The sequence below is a fragment of the Hippocampus bargibanti genome, linkage group LG05 (assembly GCF_051943395.1).
Source record: "Hippocampus bargibanti isolate YZ-2025 linkage group LG05, ASM5194339v1, whole genome shotgun sequence".
NCBI lineage: Eukaryota > Metazoa > Chordata > Actinopteri > Syngnathiformes > Syngnathidae > Hippocampus > Hippocampus bargibanti.
In genome coordinates this window covers 28497832-28515150 of record NC_142738.1, presented here as the reverse complement: position 1 = coordinate 28515150, position 17319 = coordinate 28497832, and the positions used below count along the sequence as shown (strand labels likewise).

Here is a 17319-nt window from a genome sequence, read left to right as displayed (position 1 = left end):
CACAAAACGAACTATTTGTTGAAAATAAAAGTAAACAAATCTTTTTCATTTGTTTTTGAGAATAGACCTACATGCGACAGCGAGTTGTCCTCTCCTTCAGCCATTGTGGGTTAAAAAAGCGAGTAGATATACTTGGTTTTTCTGCTAAACTTTCCGGGTCTGATCTGTTGTAGCTTGGTTGATTTGCATAGCGCTGCCTCCGCTGAGGGCTGAAGTAAAGTGAGTATCCAATCACAGGACGCGTACATGTCATGTTCAACGCGAGGCCCTCTCGCTGGCCTTACTGTGCCAACTCGTGATCTGATTGGCTATCGCAACTGTATATCACCTACATGTGCCCGTTCATGTACAGTGCACAGACGCCCTCACTGTTGATTCTGAAGGCGTCGGTCAGATTTCATACAGCCTGGCGACACAAGCTAGCTGAATTCTGATTGGATTAAAAACTCTGACCTAAAACTACAACACTGAAAGGAGCATAACCAAATGGATATAACATCAAGAAAACAGTATGTAGAATAATTATATATATATATATATATATATATATATATATATATATATATATATATATATATATATATATATATATATATATATATATATATATATTTAGAAAAAATACTTTTTTAATGAAATTGACTTTTATTAGAATTATGATAATGATGTCTGATTATGTTAGGCCAGCAGAGAAGGCCTTGCTGGCTCTGACGGCCCACCACTCCAGTTGGACAGCTAGTGCCAAAAATCATAAAGTGACCAGTAGCATTATTTCTACAAAAGTGCGCAATTGTGCAGATGTCTTTGAGTGTATTAAAGGGTCTAGTTCTGTGGAATACATGTCAGTAACATTGTTCAAATGAAGACATAGCTGGAGCTACTATTATATGCTGTTCCACTGGGTTGTGAAAAATTGTAAGAGCCACTATACAAGGAGATTTTGGTTACTGTTTAGGTTGTTCATTGCTTGAGGGAAGTTTAAGTGTCTGCTTAATTTGGTGTGCATGGATTGGTCGCGTTTGCCTGAGAGGAAAACCTGGAAAATGTGGTGGGCAGCTAGTGGGGTGGAGGGTCCAGTAGGATGTTCCTTGCCCTTGTCGTTAGATTGATTATATATCGCGCTATAGTTGTGAAAATCATAGCAAGTCAACATTATGTTCACCTTTTCAAGCACTTTTAGACTCACATTTTGTGATAAAAGCATCATTAGTATCACACTCCAATTGATTATAGCTCTGATGTTGTAAAATTTATGATTATCAGAAATTTACATACGTCGACTCCTGGACAAGTCAATTTGGGAGAATTTACTACATGAAATGTGCCGTGAATTCTAACCAATTCTTACAAACTATAAAGGTTATTCATGTCGCAATATTCACTTTTCAATGACATATTTCATTTCAATATAAATGTGGTTTGAAATTTTTTGTAACATACATACTTCATGTAACATGTTATGATCTCAATTTTGGTGATAATAACAATAATAATAATAATAATAATAATAATAATAATAATAATAATAATAATAATAATACATTTAATTTATAAGCGCCTTTCAAAACTCCCAAGGACACTTTACAGTCAAATGATATTTTTTCTGCGGGTGAGAAGCGGCAGCCACACGCACCAGCTCAACCCCGAAGTAACATAAAGTTAAAAAAAAATAAAAATACTATGCTCTTTTGTTGCACTTTTCAATTTCAAGATGTCCTTCATGAATCTTTTCGAGCATTTCATTTCTCAAAGTCTGCCGCAGTGTGCATGTCTCATGTTATCACCGTGGTCCAAGAAATTCTCAGGCGCATGGACAATTAGAAAGAACATTGCAGAACAGTATATAAAGTCGATGAGATTAACAAAGTGACACAAATATAGTATATGACATGATATGACTGAGTGTACAATGTACAAAAACAACACCAAGGGTTTCACACACATTCAAATACATTAAAAGTTGTAACAATATTTACCTACAATCATTGATTTGTCTAATGTAGGAAAGAGTGTCAAAGTGAACATACAATACAACACAATACAATACATATTGATTTATATAGTGCTTTAACAACAGCTGAAGCTGCAACAATGCGGTTAACATGGACAGGTAATATATACAGGAAATAAAGCAGTGACAACGTTAGTGAAAGCACCAGGGAGTGAAACCAAGATCAAGTCTGAATCATGCTGAGTCGCCAAAGAGTACAGGTGAGCTTTGAAACAGGTTTTAAAGATGGACAGCGAGGGGACTTACCGAATGTTCAGTGGCAGGTTATTACAGAGAGTGGAACCAGCAACGGAAGAGGCTCAATTCCCTTTGAGCCTCCAATTAGTTTTTGGCACATCTAATAATGTCTAGGCAGCAGATCTGGGGCGTCAGGAAGGTGTGCAGAGGTGGATGAGCTCGGAGAGGTAAGGAAGACCGAGCCAATTTAATGATTTTAAGACAAATAAGATCTTGAAAAGAACTCGAGCATGTATAGGGAACCTTACGAGTACCAGTCAAGAGGCGAGCAGCAGCATTCTGGACCAGCTGGAGACGCTTCATGGAGGATTGGCTGACTCCAAAGTAAAGCACATTACGGTAATCGAGCCAATATGTGACAAAGGCATGAATTACTGCTTCAAGGTGCTCATGAGAAAGGAAAGGTTTTATTTTAACCAATTGCCTAAGATTAAAGAAGCTGGATTTAACAACAGCACCAATTTGTCGGTCAAGTTTAAAGTCACTGTCCAGTTGAGCAAAGTTTGAGACTGTTGACTTCAGATGAACATGTGAAAAGTTTCTGTTTCATACTTGCTTGCATTTATGAATAAGAAATAGGCCCTTAGTATGAACAAATTAATTTTGAAAAAGGAATGGATAAATTTATTTATTCATAAAAATATATTGGAGAATAAATTTGAGAGAGACAGAAACAGAGAGAGAGGGAAAGAGAGTGAGAGAGAGACAGGGACAGAGAGAGACAGGGAGAGAGAGCGCGAGAGAGACAGAGAGCGAGAGAGAGAGAGAGAGAAAACACTATTTCTGAGGGTTGAGCGATGAAGGGCATCAGTAGAAGCTGAAACATCACACAACGATGTATCAAATAATGTTAAGCAGATTCCTTACTTACAGACAGTGTATTGTAGGTGTTCAAATACCTGACATGTTTCGGCGACTACTTCCGCCTTCGTCAGAGTGTCACTCTGTCACACTCTGACGAAGGCGGAAGTAGTCGCCGAAACATGTCAGGTATTTGAACACCTACAATACACTGTCTGTAAGTAAGGAATCTGCTTAACATTAGTTATCAAGTAGACAGGATGAATTTAGTACAACGATATATCAAATAGCTGACACCTGAATCAAATACATAACACACCCACAGAAAGAAAACACCTATCAGTCATAATGTCATATGAAGAATTTTGGGGCTCTTAAACAAATGCTTGAAACAACCCCCCACTCCCTCAAAAAAAAAAAAAAAAAAACATCGCTCGGTTGCAGTTTCAGGGGACTCCGGTGCTGAGTTTAAGTCTGCAGTGTCCACAAGCCCTCAAGCTGAGAGAGAGAGAGAGAGAGTGAGACAGAGACAGACAGAGACAGACAGAGAGAGAGACAGAGTCAGACAGAGACAGACAGAGAGAGAGAGACAGAGTCAGACAGACAGACAAAGAGAGTCAGACAAGGATTATTTCTGATTATAATGTGTTTAGTTAAGACTCTGCCATGGTATTTTGCTTTTCTCAATATGTCATGAAAATAATGTCATGATTTGCGTCTTCAACAATGTAATGATGTGCGTCTTCAATAATGTCATGAAGTGTGTCTTACGCCATACTTATTCTAGCCTGTATGACCTTCTAATACGCAGAGTGAACCAAGTTCACTCTTGGAGCCATCTGTTAACCTTGATACGCTGCTTACTGGAGACTTTGTGGAGACAAACTGATAAAAACTAGGAATTGTTTTGGAAGAATGCCGCCTCGGTGTCACGCCAGTCTTGATACCGTCCTTCTGATGAAATAAATGTGTTATTCCTTGTATTATCCTTCTGATGAAATAAATGTGTTGTGTGTCCATGATGTGGACACAGTCGTGATCATGCAGCCATTGTCTGTAAATCATGTGTGTCCGGAACATTCCGCAAATGAACCCTTTGATGGTACTGTTCATCGACTGCAGCCTGTATTTGGATAACCAAAATCCTCATCATCCGATATTAATAAGCATGTGGAGGAAAGAAGGCCACTCCACTCTCCTCCAACGAACGAATGTCAGGCAGGCAGATAGACAGATAGGTAGATGGCCCGGTAGTCCAGTGTTGAGCATGTCAACTTTACACATCTAGAGGCAATTTAGGGCAGCGTGTGCACAAAACAACAGGAAAACAAAACATTCTTCAAAAAATACAGGAAAACCTCCAATAAGTATTTTCTATGTCAGATGAGATCTGTGCCCCGGTGAACAAGTCGTCACTGCATCCACCTCACAGTGCAGAGGCCCGGTTTCAATTCTACCTCTGGCCTTCCCGTGTGGAGCTTCAATGTTCTTCCCTGTGTGGGTTTCCTCCCACATTCCTAAAACAGGCTGATTGAGTACCTCAAATTGTCCCTCGGTGTGTGAATGTGAGCACGGATGGTTGTTCGTCACAGTGTGGCCTGCGATTAGCTGGCAACCGACTTGGGGTGTCCCCCGCCTACCTCATGATGTCAGCCAGGATAGATATGAAGATATGAAGAAAGACAGCATTCACCAACTACCTACGTGAGATCAGATGAGTGTGTGGTCACATGAAGCACTGTGAGGGCTCACTGCTTCACAAAGGGCGCCCCTTTTCTTCTGCTCCGTGTATTTAATGAGATAATAGACACATTCACTTATTTTAATTGAAAAAAAAAACATTATTGAATCGAATAAGAAAATCAATATAAAGGACGCACCAGAGAGCTAAAATGGAAAACAATTTCATGTACTCATTACTTATTTATTCAGTTTGAATTCACTTAGAGGGTTGAGATGTGTCATGCCAAACAAAGTTTTTGTTGAAAACATGTAGAAACGTTTTCGACTGAGGGTTACATATGGAAAAATGAAAGAAAGAGGAGGGCCAATTCATCTTACTTCTATTGAAACATACCAAAATCATTACAATCTGGTGGTGGTCAACATATGCAAACCAGTCACAAAAAAAAAAAAATCGAAGTTTCCCCCATGCTCCCCACTTTCAAAACATTTAACTGTGTTGTGTGTTGTAGTAACAGAACAAATGTTTGTTTTGGTATGATACTTTTAAAATGTAAACAATATTTTGAAACATTAGACTTTAATTTATTTACATGTTATTTTCAATCATAAGTGTCACAATCTGGTTGACGACCAACGGGTGGCGCTGTCGGCCCCGCCTGCAGCTGCACAGCTGTTGGTCGTTCCAATCAGTGGCAGTTAAAAGGACTCCCGGCATGACCATTCCGTTGTAATGATATGAGAAAATCGTATTTGCATGTTCCACATAGTTGGGCTTGCCTCCACACACAGCCTGGGTTCCTGTACCAGCCCTCTCGAAAAGGGTTGGACTCACTTCCACTCTGGAGTTGCCCACGGTGAGAGGCGTAGAGCAGGTGTACTTATTGCCTCCCGACTCGCCGCCTGTACATTGGGATTCACCCCGGTAGACGAAAGGGTTGCTTCCCTCCGTCTTCAGGTGGGGGGACGGGTTCTCACTGTTGTCTGTGCATATGCACCAAACAGCAGTTCAGTGTACAGATTCTTTTTGGAGACCTTAGGCCCTAAGGTCTCCAAAAAGGATGGGTAGGACCCCCTAAGGATTAGGGGATGTGCTGGAGAGCGCTCCCCCTGGGGACTCCCTTATTCTGCTGGGCGATTTCAATGCTCATGTGGGCAATGACAGTGAGACCTGGAGGGGCGTGATTGGGAGGAATGCCCCCCCGATCAGAACAGGAGTGGTGTTTTGTTATTGGACTTCTGTGCTCGACTATATAACAAATATTTTATTCAAACATAAGGGTATCCATATGTGCATGTGGCAGAAGGAGTTTCAACTCCCACCTCCGGCAGAACTATACACATGTCCCGGGGGAGGTGGGGGACATTGTGTCCGAATGGACCATGTTCCGTACCTCCCTTGCTGAGGCGGCAAATCAGAGTTGTGGCCGTAAGGTGGTTGGTGCCTGTCATGGCGGCAACCCCCGTACTCGCTGGTGGACACCAGTAGTAAGGGATGCCGTAAAGCTGAAGAAGGAGTCCTACCGGGCCTATATAGCCTGTGGGACTCCTGAGACAGCTGACAGGTATCGATTAGCCAAGCGGAATGCAGCCTCGGTGGTTGCCGAGGCAAAAAAATGGGAAGAGTACGGTGAGGCCATGGAAGCCGACTTCCGGACCGCTTTGAGGAAATTCTGGTCCACCATCCGGCGTCTCAGGAGGGGAAAGCAGTGCACCACTAACACTGTGTACAGTGAGAGTGGGGCGCTGCTCATCTCGACTCGAGACGTCGTGAACCGGTGGGCAGAGTACTTCGAAGACCTCCTCAACTCCACCAACATGCCTTCCTTGGAGGAAGCAGGGTCTGGGGACTCTAAGGTGTGCTCTTCGATCCTTGTGACTGAAGTCACCGAGGTGGTTAAAAAGCTCCTCTGTGGCAAGGCCCCGGGGGTGGATGATATCCGACCGGAGTTCCTAAAGGCTCTGGATGTTGTGGGGCTGTCCTGGCTGACACGCCTCTGCAACATTGCGCGGTCATCGGGGAGAGTGCCTCTGGATTGGCAGACCGGGATGGTGGTCCCCCTTTTTAAAAAGGGGGACCGGAGGGTGTGTTACAACTACAGAGGGATCACACTCCTCAGCCTCCCTGGAAAGGTCTATTCAGGGGTCCTAGAGGGGCGGGTCCGTCGGAAAGTCGAGCCTCAGATTGAGGAGGAACAGTGTGGTTTTCGTCCCGGCCGCGGAACAGTGGACCAGCTCTACACCCTTAGCAGGGTCCTCGAGGGTGCATGGGAATTCGCCCAACCAGTGCACACATGCTTTGTGGATTTGAAGAAAGCGTTTGACCGTGTCCCTCGTGGAGTTCTGTGGGGGGTGCGTCGGGAATATGGGGTACAGGAGCGCCTGATACAGGCCGTTCGGTCCCTATACAACCGATGTCAGAGTCTGGTTCGCATTGCCGGCAATAAGTCGGAATCGTTTCCAGTAAGGGTTGGGCTCCGCCAAGGCTGCCCTTTGTCACCGATTCTGTTCATAACCTTTATGGACAGGATTTCTAGGTGCAGCCGAAGCGTTGAAGGTTTCCGTTTTGGTGGCCTCAGTATAGCATCTCTGCTTTTTGCAGATGATGTGGTACTGTTGGGGCCTTCAAGTGGAGCTCTCCAACTCTCGCTTGAGCGTTTCGCAGCCGAATGTGAAGCGGTTGGGATGAGAATCAGCACCTCCAAATATGAGACAATGGTTCTCAGTCGGAAAAGGCCCTCGGGGAGGAGATTTTGCCTCAAGTGGAGGAGTTTAAGTATCCGGGTGTCTTGTTCACGAATGAGGGTGTAAGGGAGGTCGACAGGCGGATGCGGACTTTGTACCGATCTGTCGTGGTCAAGAAGGAGCTGAGCCACAAAGCAAAGCTCTCAATCTACGTCCCAACCCTCATCTAAGGTCATGAGCTATGGGTTGTGTCCGAAAGAACGAGATCCCGGATGCAAGCGGCCGAAATGAGCTTTCTCCGTTGGGTGTCCGGGCTCTCCCTTAGAGATAACTTGAGAAGCTCGGTCATCCGGGAGGGGCTCAAAGTCGAGCCGCTTCTCCTCCACATCGAGAGGAGCCAGATGAGGTGGCTCGGGCATCTGATTAGGATGCCCCCGGGACGCCTCCCTCGTGAGGTGTTCCGAGCATGCCCCACTGGCAGGAGACCCCGGGGACGACCCAGAACACACTGGAGAGACTATGTCTCCCAGCTGGCATGAGAACGCCTCGGGATCCGCCAGGATGAGCTAGAAGAAGTGGCTGGGGAGAGGGAAGTCTGGGCTTCCCTACTGAAGCTGCTGCCCCGCGACCCGACCCCGGATAAGCGGCAGAAGATGGATGGATGGACTAGTGATGCCTGGCTATAGACCAAAGGAGCATGCGCGCTGCTGCAAGTCAGTCTGATGAGAGCCTACGAGAGTCACACATGTCAATTGCCTTCTCCCTCCAACCAACACAGCCGTCCTAATAAAGAACCTCAACTCTATCCAGAAGTTCAAGTATGATTTACCGAACCCGCTTACACAAAGCAATACATGGTGTCAGAATTGGTCTGGAAGACAAGAGTGTAATGGTCTGGAAGACAAGAGGACGATAAAAGGACTTGGAACGAAATATTCCACGGAGAAAAGACATTGAGCACAACCCACGGCAGGAAACGGCAGAAATGGAAGGTTTACGTCCACCCACACCTCTGCAGCTAACACGTAACGTGGCTGAAAATTGGAAGAGATTTAAGCAACATTTTGAACTGTATTTGTCTGCTATTGGATTTGATGAAAGCCATTCGAAGTTGAAAGCATCCATGTTTTTGCACGTTGTGGGAGAGGAAGCTCTAGAGGTCTACAATAACTTCACATTTGATGCTGAGGATGACAAGATGAAGCTTTCAAAAATAATGGAAAAGTTTGAAGCTTACTGCATTCCGAAACGCAATGTGACGTTTGAAAGGCACAGACTCTACACATGTGTACAGACATCTGTGTAAGCTCTCAGTCGTACAGAAGTGGTCCATCGATGAGAAGGTTTCTTCAGCTGTCATCTGTACAAATTTGAAGGTTTCGGACGTTTCGCCTCCTATCCAAGAAGCTTCGTCAGCGAACTAAAGTCTGACTGGTCGTATCGGCCCTATTTATATATCCCTAATGTCCAGCCATGGCGGCGCCGGACACAGCTATGATAGGTCCCTACTCTCAGGTTGGGGGGGGGGGGGCAGAGGACCACTCCCTGTGGCCCCACTGATTGTTCCTACATTCCTGACTAACGACTGGCCCATTTCCCCCGCTCCTACCGGTATCACCTCATCAGCATTACAAATGTTGCCTAACCTGTTTTGCCTAAGCAGGCTATTGTATGAATGATCCAAATTGAACCTCACCCCACCAGACCGGTTTAATGAAGGATTTTGTTGTTTTATAAGAATCACTTCTTTTACCCCCCTTTCAAACCATTTATGTTCTTTCGCTAAGATTTTAACCTCATTGTCTTCAAATGAGTGGTTGCTAGCTTTTAGGTGCAAATGTACTGCCGATCGAGGCCCACTTGTATTATCCCTGCGATGTTGATAAAGTGTTTTTTTGAGAATTTGTTGAGTCTCCCCAATGTACTGCTCTTTACAATTTTCATTCTTACAATGTATGAAATAAACTACATTACTTTGTTTTTCATTTGGTAGCCTATCTTTTGGATGCACTAATTTTTGCCTTAACGTGTTTACCGGTTTGAAATAAGTAGGAATTTTGTGTTGCCAAAGGACTCTTTGTAATTTTCCAGAAACTCCTGCAATGTAAGGTACTGCTACTCCTCTCCTTTTTGTATCTTGACAATTAATGGTTTCATTCCTTATTCTTTCTTTCTGACATTTGTTGAATGACCACTGAGGGTACCCAAAGTTAGTGAATGCTCGCCTGATATGTTTTGACTCCTTTTCTCTACCTTCAATGCTAGTTGGTATTAGTTTAGTTTCAATTTGGATCGTTCATACAATAGCCTGCTTAGGCAAAACAGGTTAGGCAACATTCGTAAACTGAGAAACAGATAACAGACATGTGAGTTCGGTGGATTAACAGAATCACTGATCAAAGACAGAATAGTGTGTGGCATTACAGATAATAAACTGAGAGAAAGGTTACTCAGAGAATCAGATCTGGACCTGGAAAAAGCCTTAGCACTGTATAGAGCCGCTGAGACTGTTAAATCACAGGCTAAAGAGCTGCTAAATAATTCTAGCTGCAACGTGGATGCAGTGGAAAGAAATGCACACAGATTCAACAAAAACAAGACTGCTGAGATGAAAGCAAGAGTGAGACAACCCAACAAATATAGGATATTCAAACAAAAATGTACTCGTGGTACGCAACATCCCCCAAAGCAGTGTCCAGCATATGGGAAAATATGTAAAAACTGCGACAAAGCAAATCACTATGCTCGTTGCTGCAGAAACCAAGACATGAAAGGCAAGGTAGATGCAGTAAATGATCATTATGAAGTGGAGGAACTTTATGTGAATGCTGTAAAAGATGAAAGAGAAGAAAGAGATTGGATCACTACGCTGAAAGTGAACAACATTCATCTAAAATTCAAATTGGATACTGGAGCCAATGTGAATGTCATTTCAGAGACTGATTTCATGAAGATCAGACCGAGACCAAAAATACATAAAGCAAACATGAAAATAACAGCTTATGCGGGTGCAGTCATACCAATGAAAGGAAAATGCATTGTGAATGTCACACATAAAGGCCAATTACATAAGCTATCTTTCATCATAGTTCCAAGGGATGTGCAGGGTCTACTAGGATTGTCGGCATGTGAGATACTACCCCTAGCGAAGAGAGTTTTTGTCGTGGACAGACAAAAAGAGACAGTATATGATCAAGTGATGGATCAGTACAAAGACTTGTTTCAAGGGTTAGGCTGCCTACTAGGAGAACACACAATCAGAGTGGACAAGAGTGTGCCACCAGTGATACATCCATGCAGGAAAGTCCCATTTGCTCTTCAAAAGCAGCTAAAATCAGAATTGGACAACATGGAGAGCAGGCATGTGATAAAGAAAATTGAGGAGCCGACTGACTGGGTGAGTTCCCTGTCGTAGAGAAAAAGAACGGAACACTCAGAATATGCCTGGATCCCAGAGCTCTAAACAGAGCCATCAAGAGAGAACACTTCAAGCTACCTACTCGTGAAGAGATTATGGCAAGAGTTTTCAAAGGCAAAGTATTTCAGCAAGCTAGATGCTTCTTCGGGATTTTGGCAAATGAAGCTGGATGAGCCATGTTCCAAACTATGTACTTTCAACACTCTGTTTGGAAGATACAGATTCCTAAGACTACATTTTGGAATTGCTTCAGCTCCTGAAGTTTATCACAAAACAATCAACATGATATATGAGCACTTGGAAGGAGTTGATACCTCGATGGATGACATCATCATTTGGGGTGCCACCAGAGCTCAACATGATGAGAGACTGAAAGCTGTGCTAGAAGCAACAAGAAAATCAAACCTGAAGCTGAATAAAGACAAATGTCAGCTAGGTGCAACAGAATTGACATTTGTGGGAGATATCTTAAGCAGTGAAGGTATCAGACCAGACCCCCGAAAAGTGTCTGCTATAGAAAACATGCCAAGGCCACAATGCAAAAAAAGATGTGCAACGGTTTAATGGGATGATCACTTTCATGGGAAAATTCATACCCAACCTGTCAGAAAAGATGGCCCCACTGATACAACTAACTGAGAAGAAGATAGAATGCCGATGGAATCATGAGCATGAAAAGGCATGGAATGAACTGAGGAAGCTGCTCACAGAGGAACCAGTACTGAAATTCTATGATCCAGAAAAACCAATCAAAATATCATCGGATGCATCAAAGGGTGGGCTTGGGGCAGTACTTCTACAAAAACATGAAGACTGGCAACCCGTAGCGTATGCATCACGTTCGATGACAGATCCGGAAACACGTTATGCACAGATTGAAAAAGAACTGCTCAGCATTACGTATGACTGTGAGAGATTTCATCAATTTGTGTCAGGACAAGAAATCAGCGTGGAGACTGATCACAAGCCCTTAATAGCATTGTTTCAAAAGCCACTAAATGCCTGTCCACTCCATATACAGTGAATGATGATCAGGCTGCAACGTTACTCACTGAAGGCTGCATACACCCCTGGAAAACTGATGTATACAGCTGACACGCTATCCAAAGCTGTTGACCACAAAGAGCACTCGAAGGCTAAACTGGATGAAGAAGTCGAAGCTTTCGTACACATGATCACAAGTGCATTGCCAGTTGCAGATGCAAAAATGGAGATTATACGGATGGAAACAAACAAAGATGAGACACTGAAACAATTTAAACAAATCATCAAAAATGGATGGCCCGAAGTGAAACAAAATTGTTCACCAGACGCAGCAGAATATTGGAACTACAGGATGGAGTTATCTGTAGTGGATGACATTATACACAAAGGCAGTAAGATTGTCATTCCAAAGACTTTGAGAAGTGAAATGCTCAAAAAGATTCATGAAGGACATCTTGGAATTGAAAAGTGCAAGAAAAGAGCACAACAACTGATCTTCTGGCCTAGAATGAATCAAGACATCACAGATCAAGTGTCGAGATGTACAATTTGCCTCAAATATAAAGCAAGTCAACCGGCAGAACCACTACACCCACAGCAAGCACCAGAAAGACCATACCAGAAGGTGGGTGCTGACCTGTTGTCGTGTCAAGGTAAATATTATCTTTTAGTCACAGACTACTACTCCTTGTATCCAGAAGTTTGCAGACTGCAAGCTACAACAGCAGATGCAGTGATAACATGCATGAAGGCCATATTTGCTAGAAATAGGATTGCAAACCAAGTGTTTTCTGATAACGGTCCACAATTCGCCAATGAGAAGTTCAGAAAGTTTGCAAAGGAGTGGGACTTTAAACATAACCTCAAGTCCACATTTTCCACAATCCAATGGCTTGGTGGAAAGTTCTGTCAAGACTGTGAAATGGCTGATGTACAAGGCAACAGACAGTGGAACGGATTTCCACCAGAGCTTGCTGGTGTATCGCACAACGCCGCTCGAGTGTGGAATGTCCCCGGCCCAGCTACTCATGGGACGCATGCTGAGATCCAACTTACCCATCCCGGAAAACCTGCTAAAGACAAAGGAAGGGGAGAAAGTGAGGAAGATCAAAGAACAAGAGAAACAAAAACAGAAGTTCTACCATGACAGAGGAGCACGGAACCTACCTGAACTACACACCGGTGACAAAGTATGGTACAAAGACAAAACAGACACATGGTCACAGAAAGGGACTGTTCTGCGTCAGGTCCAACATTCAGACAGTGGAAGGTGTTGTTTTGAGAAGAAACCACCAAGATCTTCTCATAGAACCAACCAAAGCAAGTCTACACACACAGACTGTTATAACCCGTCTGACTACAGGACATTCTATCCGCAAATGCTCAAGGAAAGTGAAACCACCTGAGAGACTGATTGAAACCATTTAACATGTGTTTCTAAGTGATCATGTGGTGAAAAATGATGTGAATGTTTCATTTATTGTTGCAAAATTTGGAAAGACTTTATTCAAGTTTAAATTTGCTAATTACTGACATAATTAAATTCATTACATTTGTTAAAAGTAAAGAATTCAGTTAAGAAAGGGAGATGTAATGATATGAGCAAATCGTATTTGCATGTTCCACTAGTGATGCCTGGCTATAGACCAAAGGAGTCTGTCTGATGAGAGCCTACGAGAGCCACACGTCAATTGCCTTCTCCCTCCAACACAGCCGTCCTAATAAAGAACCACAACTCTATCCAGAAGTTGTATCATTTACCGAAGCCGCTTACACAAAGCAATACATCCGTGTCGGGTCATTGTATGTGTTTGCTTCATCTTGGCAGATTTTTACTCATTGTTTTCTTTGATACTTTGTACTTTTCTGTTCGGATGACTGATGTTTTAGATTTTGTTCCTGCTTACTTTATTTTAATACAATTTGTCAAATAAAACCTGCTGCTCCCTCCTGCTTGCTTATTTGGGATCTACAACCATCACCACCTCACAAACCGTGACAACAAGAGCCAATATATTCTAACGTTCTAGTATGAAAAAAAAAACTAAAATGAAAATTATGATGCATTGTAATATTTTATCAAAGAGAAAGCATAAGCATGTCAGGAAAACCTGTTGAAAAAATTGAACATTAGTCGGGATTATTCATGGGTATCCGACGTAAAAGCTTGGCCAAAACAAACATGCGGATCAAACCTCGAAAGACGGAGGACACTGATTTGCTGTGGCGGCCCCTTGAAGGGAAAAGCAGAAAGGAAAACAAGAAGATTCGTGGGTGCTGTTTAATTGTGGCGTGTGCTGACTTTAACATGACAAGAAACTACATGTTGAAAATGTGATTAATATTTGAAAACAGCTCTGTCTGCTGTTGAGAGGAAACATGCAACCACATATTTTTACTTCCTCCCTGGAAAATATTTTAAAATAGATATTTTTGGGTTATAGGTTAGATTTATGCTGGAAATCTTTTGAATGATTTATATTGTCCAAATTTTGTCACAAAAATTTGAACAGGAGTGCATTTATATCCCTAGCATGAATTTTCACTTACAACATACAGCTACATGTAGCCCAATCAGAAATCAGAATCAGAAGACCTTTATTCGTCCCACAATGGGGAAATTTACAATAAAGTGCAGGTTGTGTTGTTAAACCACACAGACTGTAAAGGGTGCTCTTTTGTCATATTTTATTGTATTTTGTCGCTTTGATATTCAAGTATGTGGATACATAGATCCAGCAAACACAATCAATAGCAAAGAACTCAAAAATCATTTTTTTCGTTCTAAAGACAAACCTTCAAAAGCCTCCACACCCCTGGCTTGCATTTTTCCCACCACTGGCTAAGACACAGAACTGCTTGTAAACATGGTACAAATCAATCTGCAATTTGTTTAGAAACGTTATTTAGTAGAAAAATATAGTCTCTTAGATAGGTAATTCTTTCTTGGGAATTGTACACAATGTTACAGCATAAATACACAGAAATTAGACGAATCCCGCTCTGGAAGTGATAAGGCCATTGAGTTTGTTTGTTTTTTTATAGAAATGTGAAAAGGGAAGGATACAAAATGTCTGCCAACCGTCCTCTTCATTAGTGAAAACCACCAGGCATGCAAAACAGTCTAAGCTGTTTTTTGTTTGTTTTGTATTTCCCGAGCACCCCATACACAGGTTGGTGTAGAATGTTCTTTTTTTAAATTGCAGCAACAATCAGGTGTCACTTCTAGGGACAGTGGGTCCACACAACCTGTGTTGGGTGTAATATGCCAGAACTACGAGAAGCATCTCAGAGGTGCTGGAAAGGGCCACAATGAAAGGAGCTTGTGACGCAAAGTCAGCCTCCACCCGGCGGAAGGAAAGCTGCATCACGGCCAGGGCCAGCAAGCTGTTCTGGACGCCCACCTCAATGCTCACCGTCTTCCTCTGTGGTGGTGCCAGGCCAGCCAGCTTAGCTAGAAGCGCTCCTACCAACAATCCGAGTAAAGGCACCGTCACGCCGACAGCCACAATGGGAGGTTTAACATTGGCCAGTATGGATGCGCCCATTTGGTAGGCCATAAAGATGCCACCAACAATGAGCACAAAGCTAAAGGGCCTAATGAGTGCGAGCAAGACACGCGTGAGGGCGGGCAGGCGTAGCTTGACCAGCATTCCTAGAGAAATGGGGATGGCAATGAAGAGGAGGGTGCCAAGAATCTTTATGAATGGCACATGCAGGGCCGCATGTACCCCGAGCAGATGTCCATACAGAGCTGATGACAGAGGCATGGCTGCCACCGCCACCACTGTGGACACCAGAGTCATGGAGATAGCCAGGGTGACATCTCCTCCAAGCAGTAGACTGTAAAGGTATCCACCTCCGCCACCCGGGGCGGAGCATGTGATCACCAGGCCCAGTGAAAGTGCTTTGGGTAGCAAGGCCAGCTGAGACACGCTATATGCGTACAATGGCATCACCAGGAACTGACCCAGCACCCCAAGAAACAGAGACACGGGGCTTTTCAGCAGCGCCTTCAATACTTCCACCTCCACCTTGCAGCCAAAGGCACACTTATTGACAAAGATGAGGGGAAGCAGGGCAAATAGCACAGGGTTCTCTGAGAAATGGGACAGTCCACTTGACTGGATGAGTTGTGTGGCGGGATCATCACTCCCCGGTGCCACCACGATGCAGTAATCTGTCCTCTGCTCGATCAGAACGGGCATTGAGTCCTGGTTCTCTTCCAACAACTGGATCTCAAGCTGAGCCCTTCCTGGGAAACCAGAGTGGATACTGATAATGTAGTTCCTTGCAGGTCCCGCATGCCCACCGTCTGTCACATTCAAGATGGAGAGGACCTCTGGGTCGAAGGAGCGCACTTTGACAGTATGTTTCCAGTTTTGTCGGCCGTTGCCGTGATTCCGGTATTGGCTGGAGATTACAATCACGCCCTTGGTGTTTTCAGGAAACTCGAATTCATGTGACGAACCGTCCCCAATGGCGATGTATCTGCTGCTATCCGCCGTTGAACTGGAGGGGTTGCTGTGGTTGACAGTCTGATTTACCGTGATCCACGCCCGGTCTGCTTCGCCGGTAACAAGGAAGAAACAGCAGAACGTTAAAAGCGTCCTCATTGTAATCAACGACAGGCGCCGCAGAGACACACTTTCCTTCACCAGCAGCCTCTCCTTCTCTACCCTCCCACGCTCTTGCTACACGACGTAAAACAATGTCATTGTTGTCTCCGGTGTAAAACAAGAGCGTTAATTAGGGATCGACATCGCGTCCGTCTGCCGTTTCATCATAGCGGCCATCATACCGGAACCCAAACATTACCCCGCCCAGCCCAGTCTGAGACGTGCGCATCAACAAGAGAACACAGAAAATGCAGCAGACATGCAGGTTCCCCTTTTCAGATGGTCATTTCCCTCTTGTCGCCGCAAAAATGCCCGACTCGAACAACAGACATATCCCGTAATATTTAATCTTTCGCAAATTTAAACAATCATATGCAGTGGTCGCTTGCGTTGAGTGGAAGTTCCGGTTTGTGATTTCCAAAATAAAACATCTTTAAAGACAATAGTGTTTGAAACTTCAACAATTGCCTTTTGAATAACAATGTTTATATATTAGGCAACAAATTTGATCAGCCTCTTTGGGATAGCAATGTTAAGTTTGTAACTGAACACATGTGAATACGACAAAAGCATAATGGACTGGATTACAAGGGCGGAGGCTTAATATTTTGAGTCGGTTGCTATGTTGACACGCCACATTACTGATGGTTTAGCAAAGGTGGTGTTTATGTGTGTCATTCTTTATCCTACTTTCCACAGTCAATTTTTCGTGAAATACATTTCATGCATATTCACAACAAAAACTAACACACTCATAATTAAACAAGAACAAAAAACTACGTTTTGCTCAATACCATTCCCTAGAAAATTTTGTTTTCTTTACTTTTCTGTACTCTTTCATCATCTATCTCATGCACCGATTCACAAGTAAACAGACATGA

General features: G+C 43.5%; 1 protein-coding gene across 1 annotated transcript; it reads right to left on the bottom strand.

Annotated features, from left to right (window-relative positions):
* Positions 1 to 14461: 14461 nt before the first annotated feature.
* Positions 14462 to 16846, bottom strand: slc10a3 (solute carrier family 10 member 3). Its single transcript, XM_088996548.1, has one exon. It carries the CDS (start codon positions 16433 to 16435, stop codon positions 15032 to 15034), a length of 1404 nt encoding a protein of 467 aa, XP_088852674.1. The 5' UTR covers positions 16436 to 16846; the 3' UTR covers positions 14462 to 15031.
* Between the last annotated feature and the right edge of the window lie 473 nt (positions 16847 to 17319).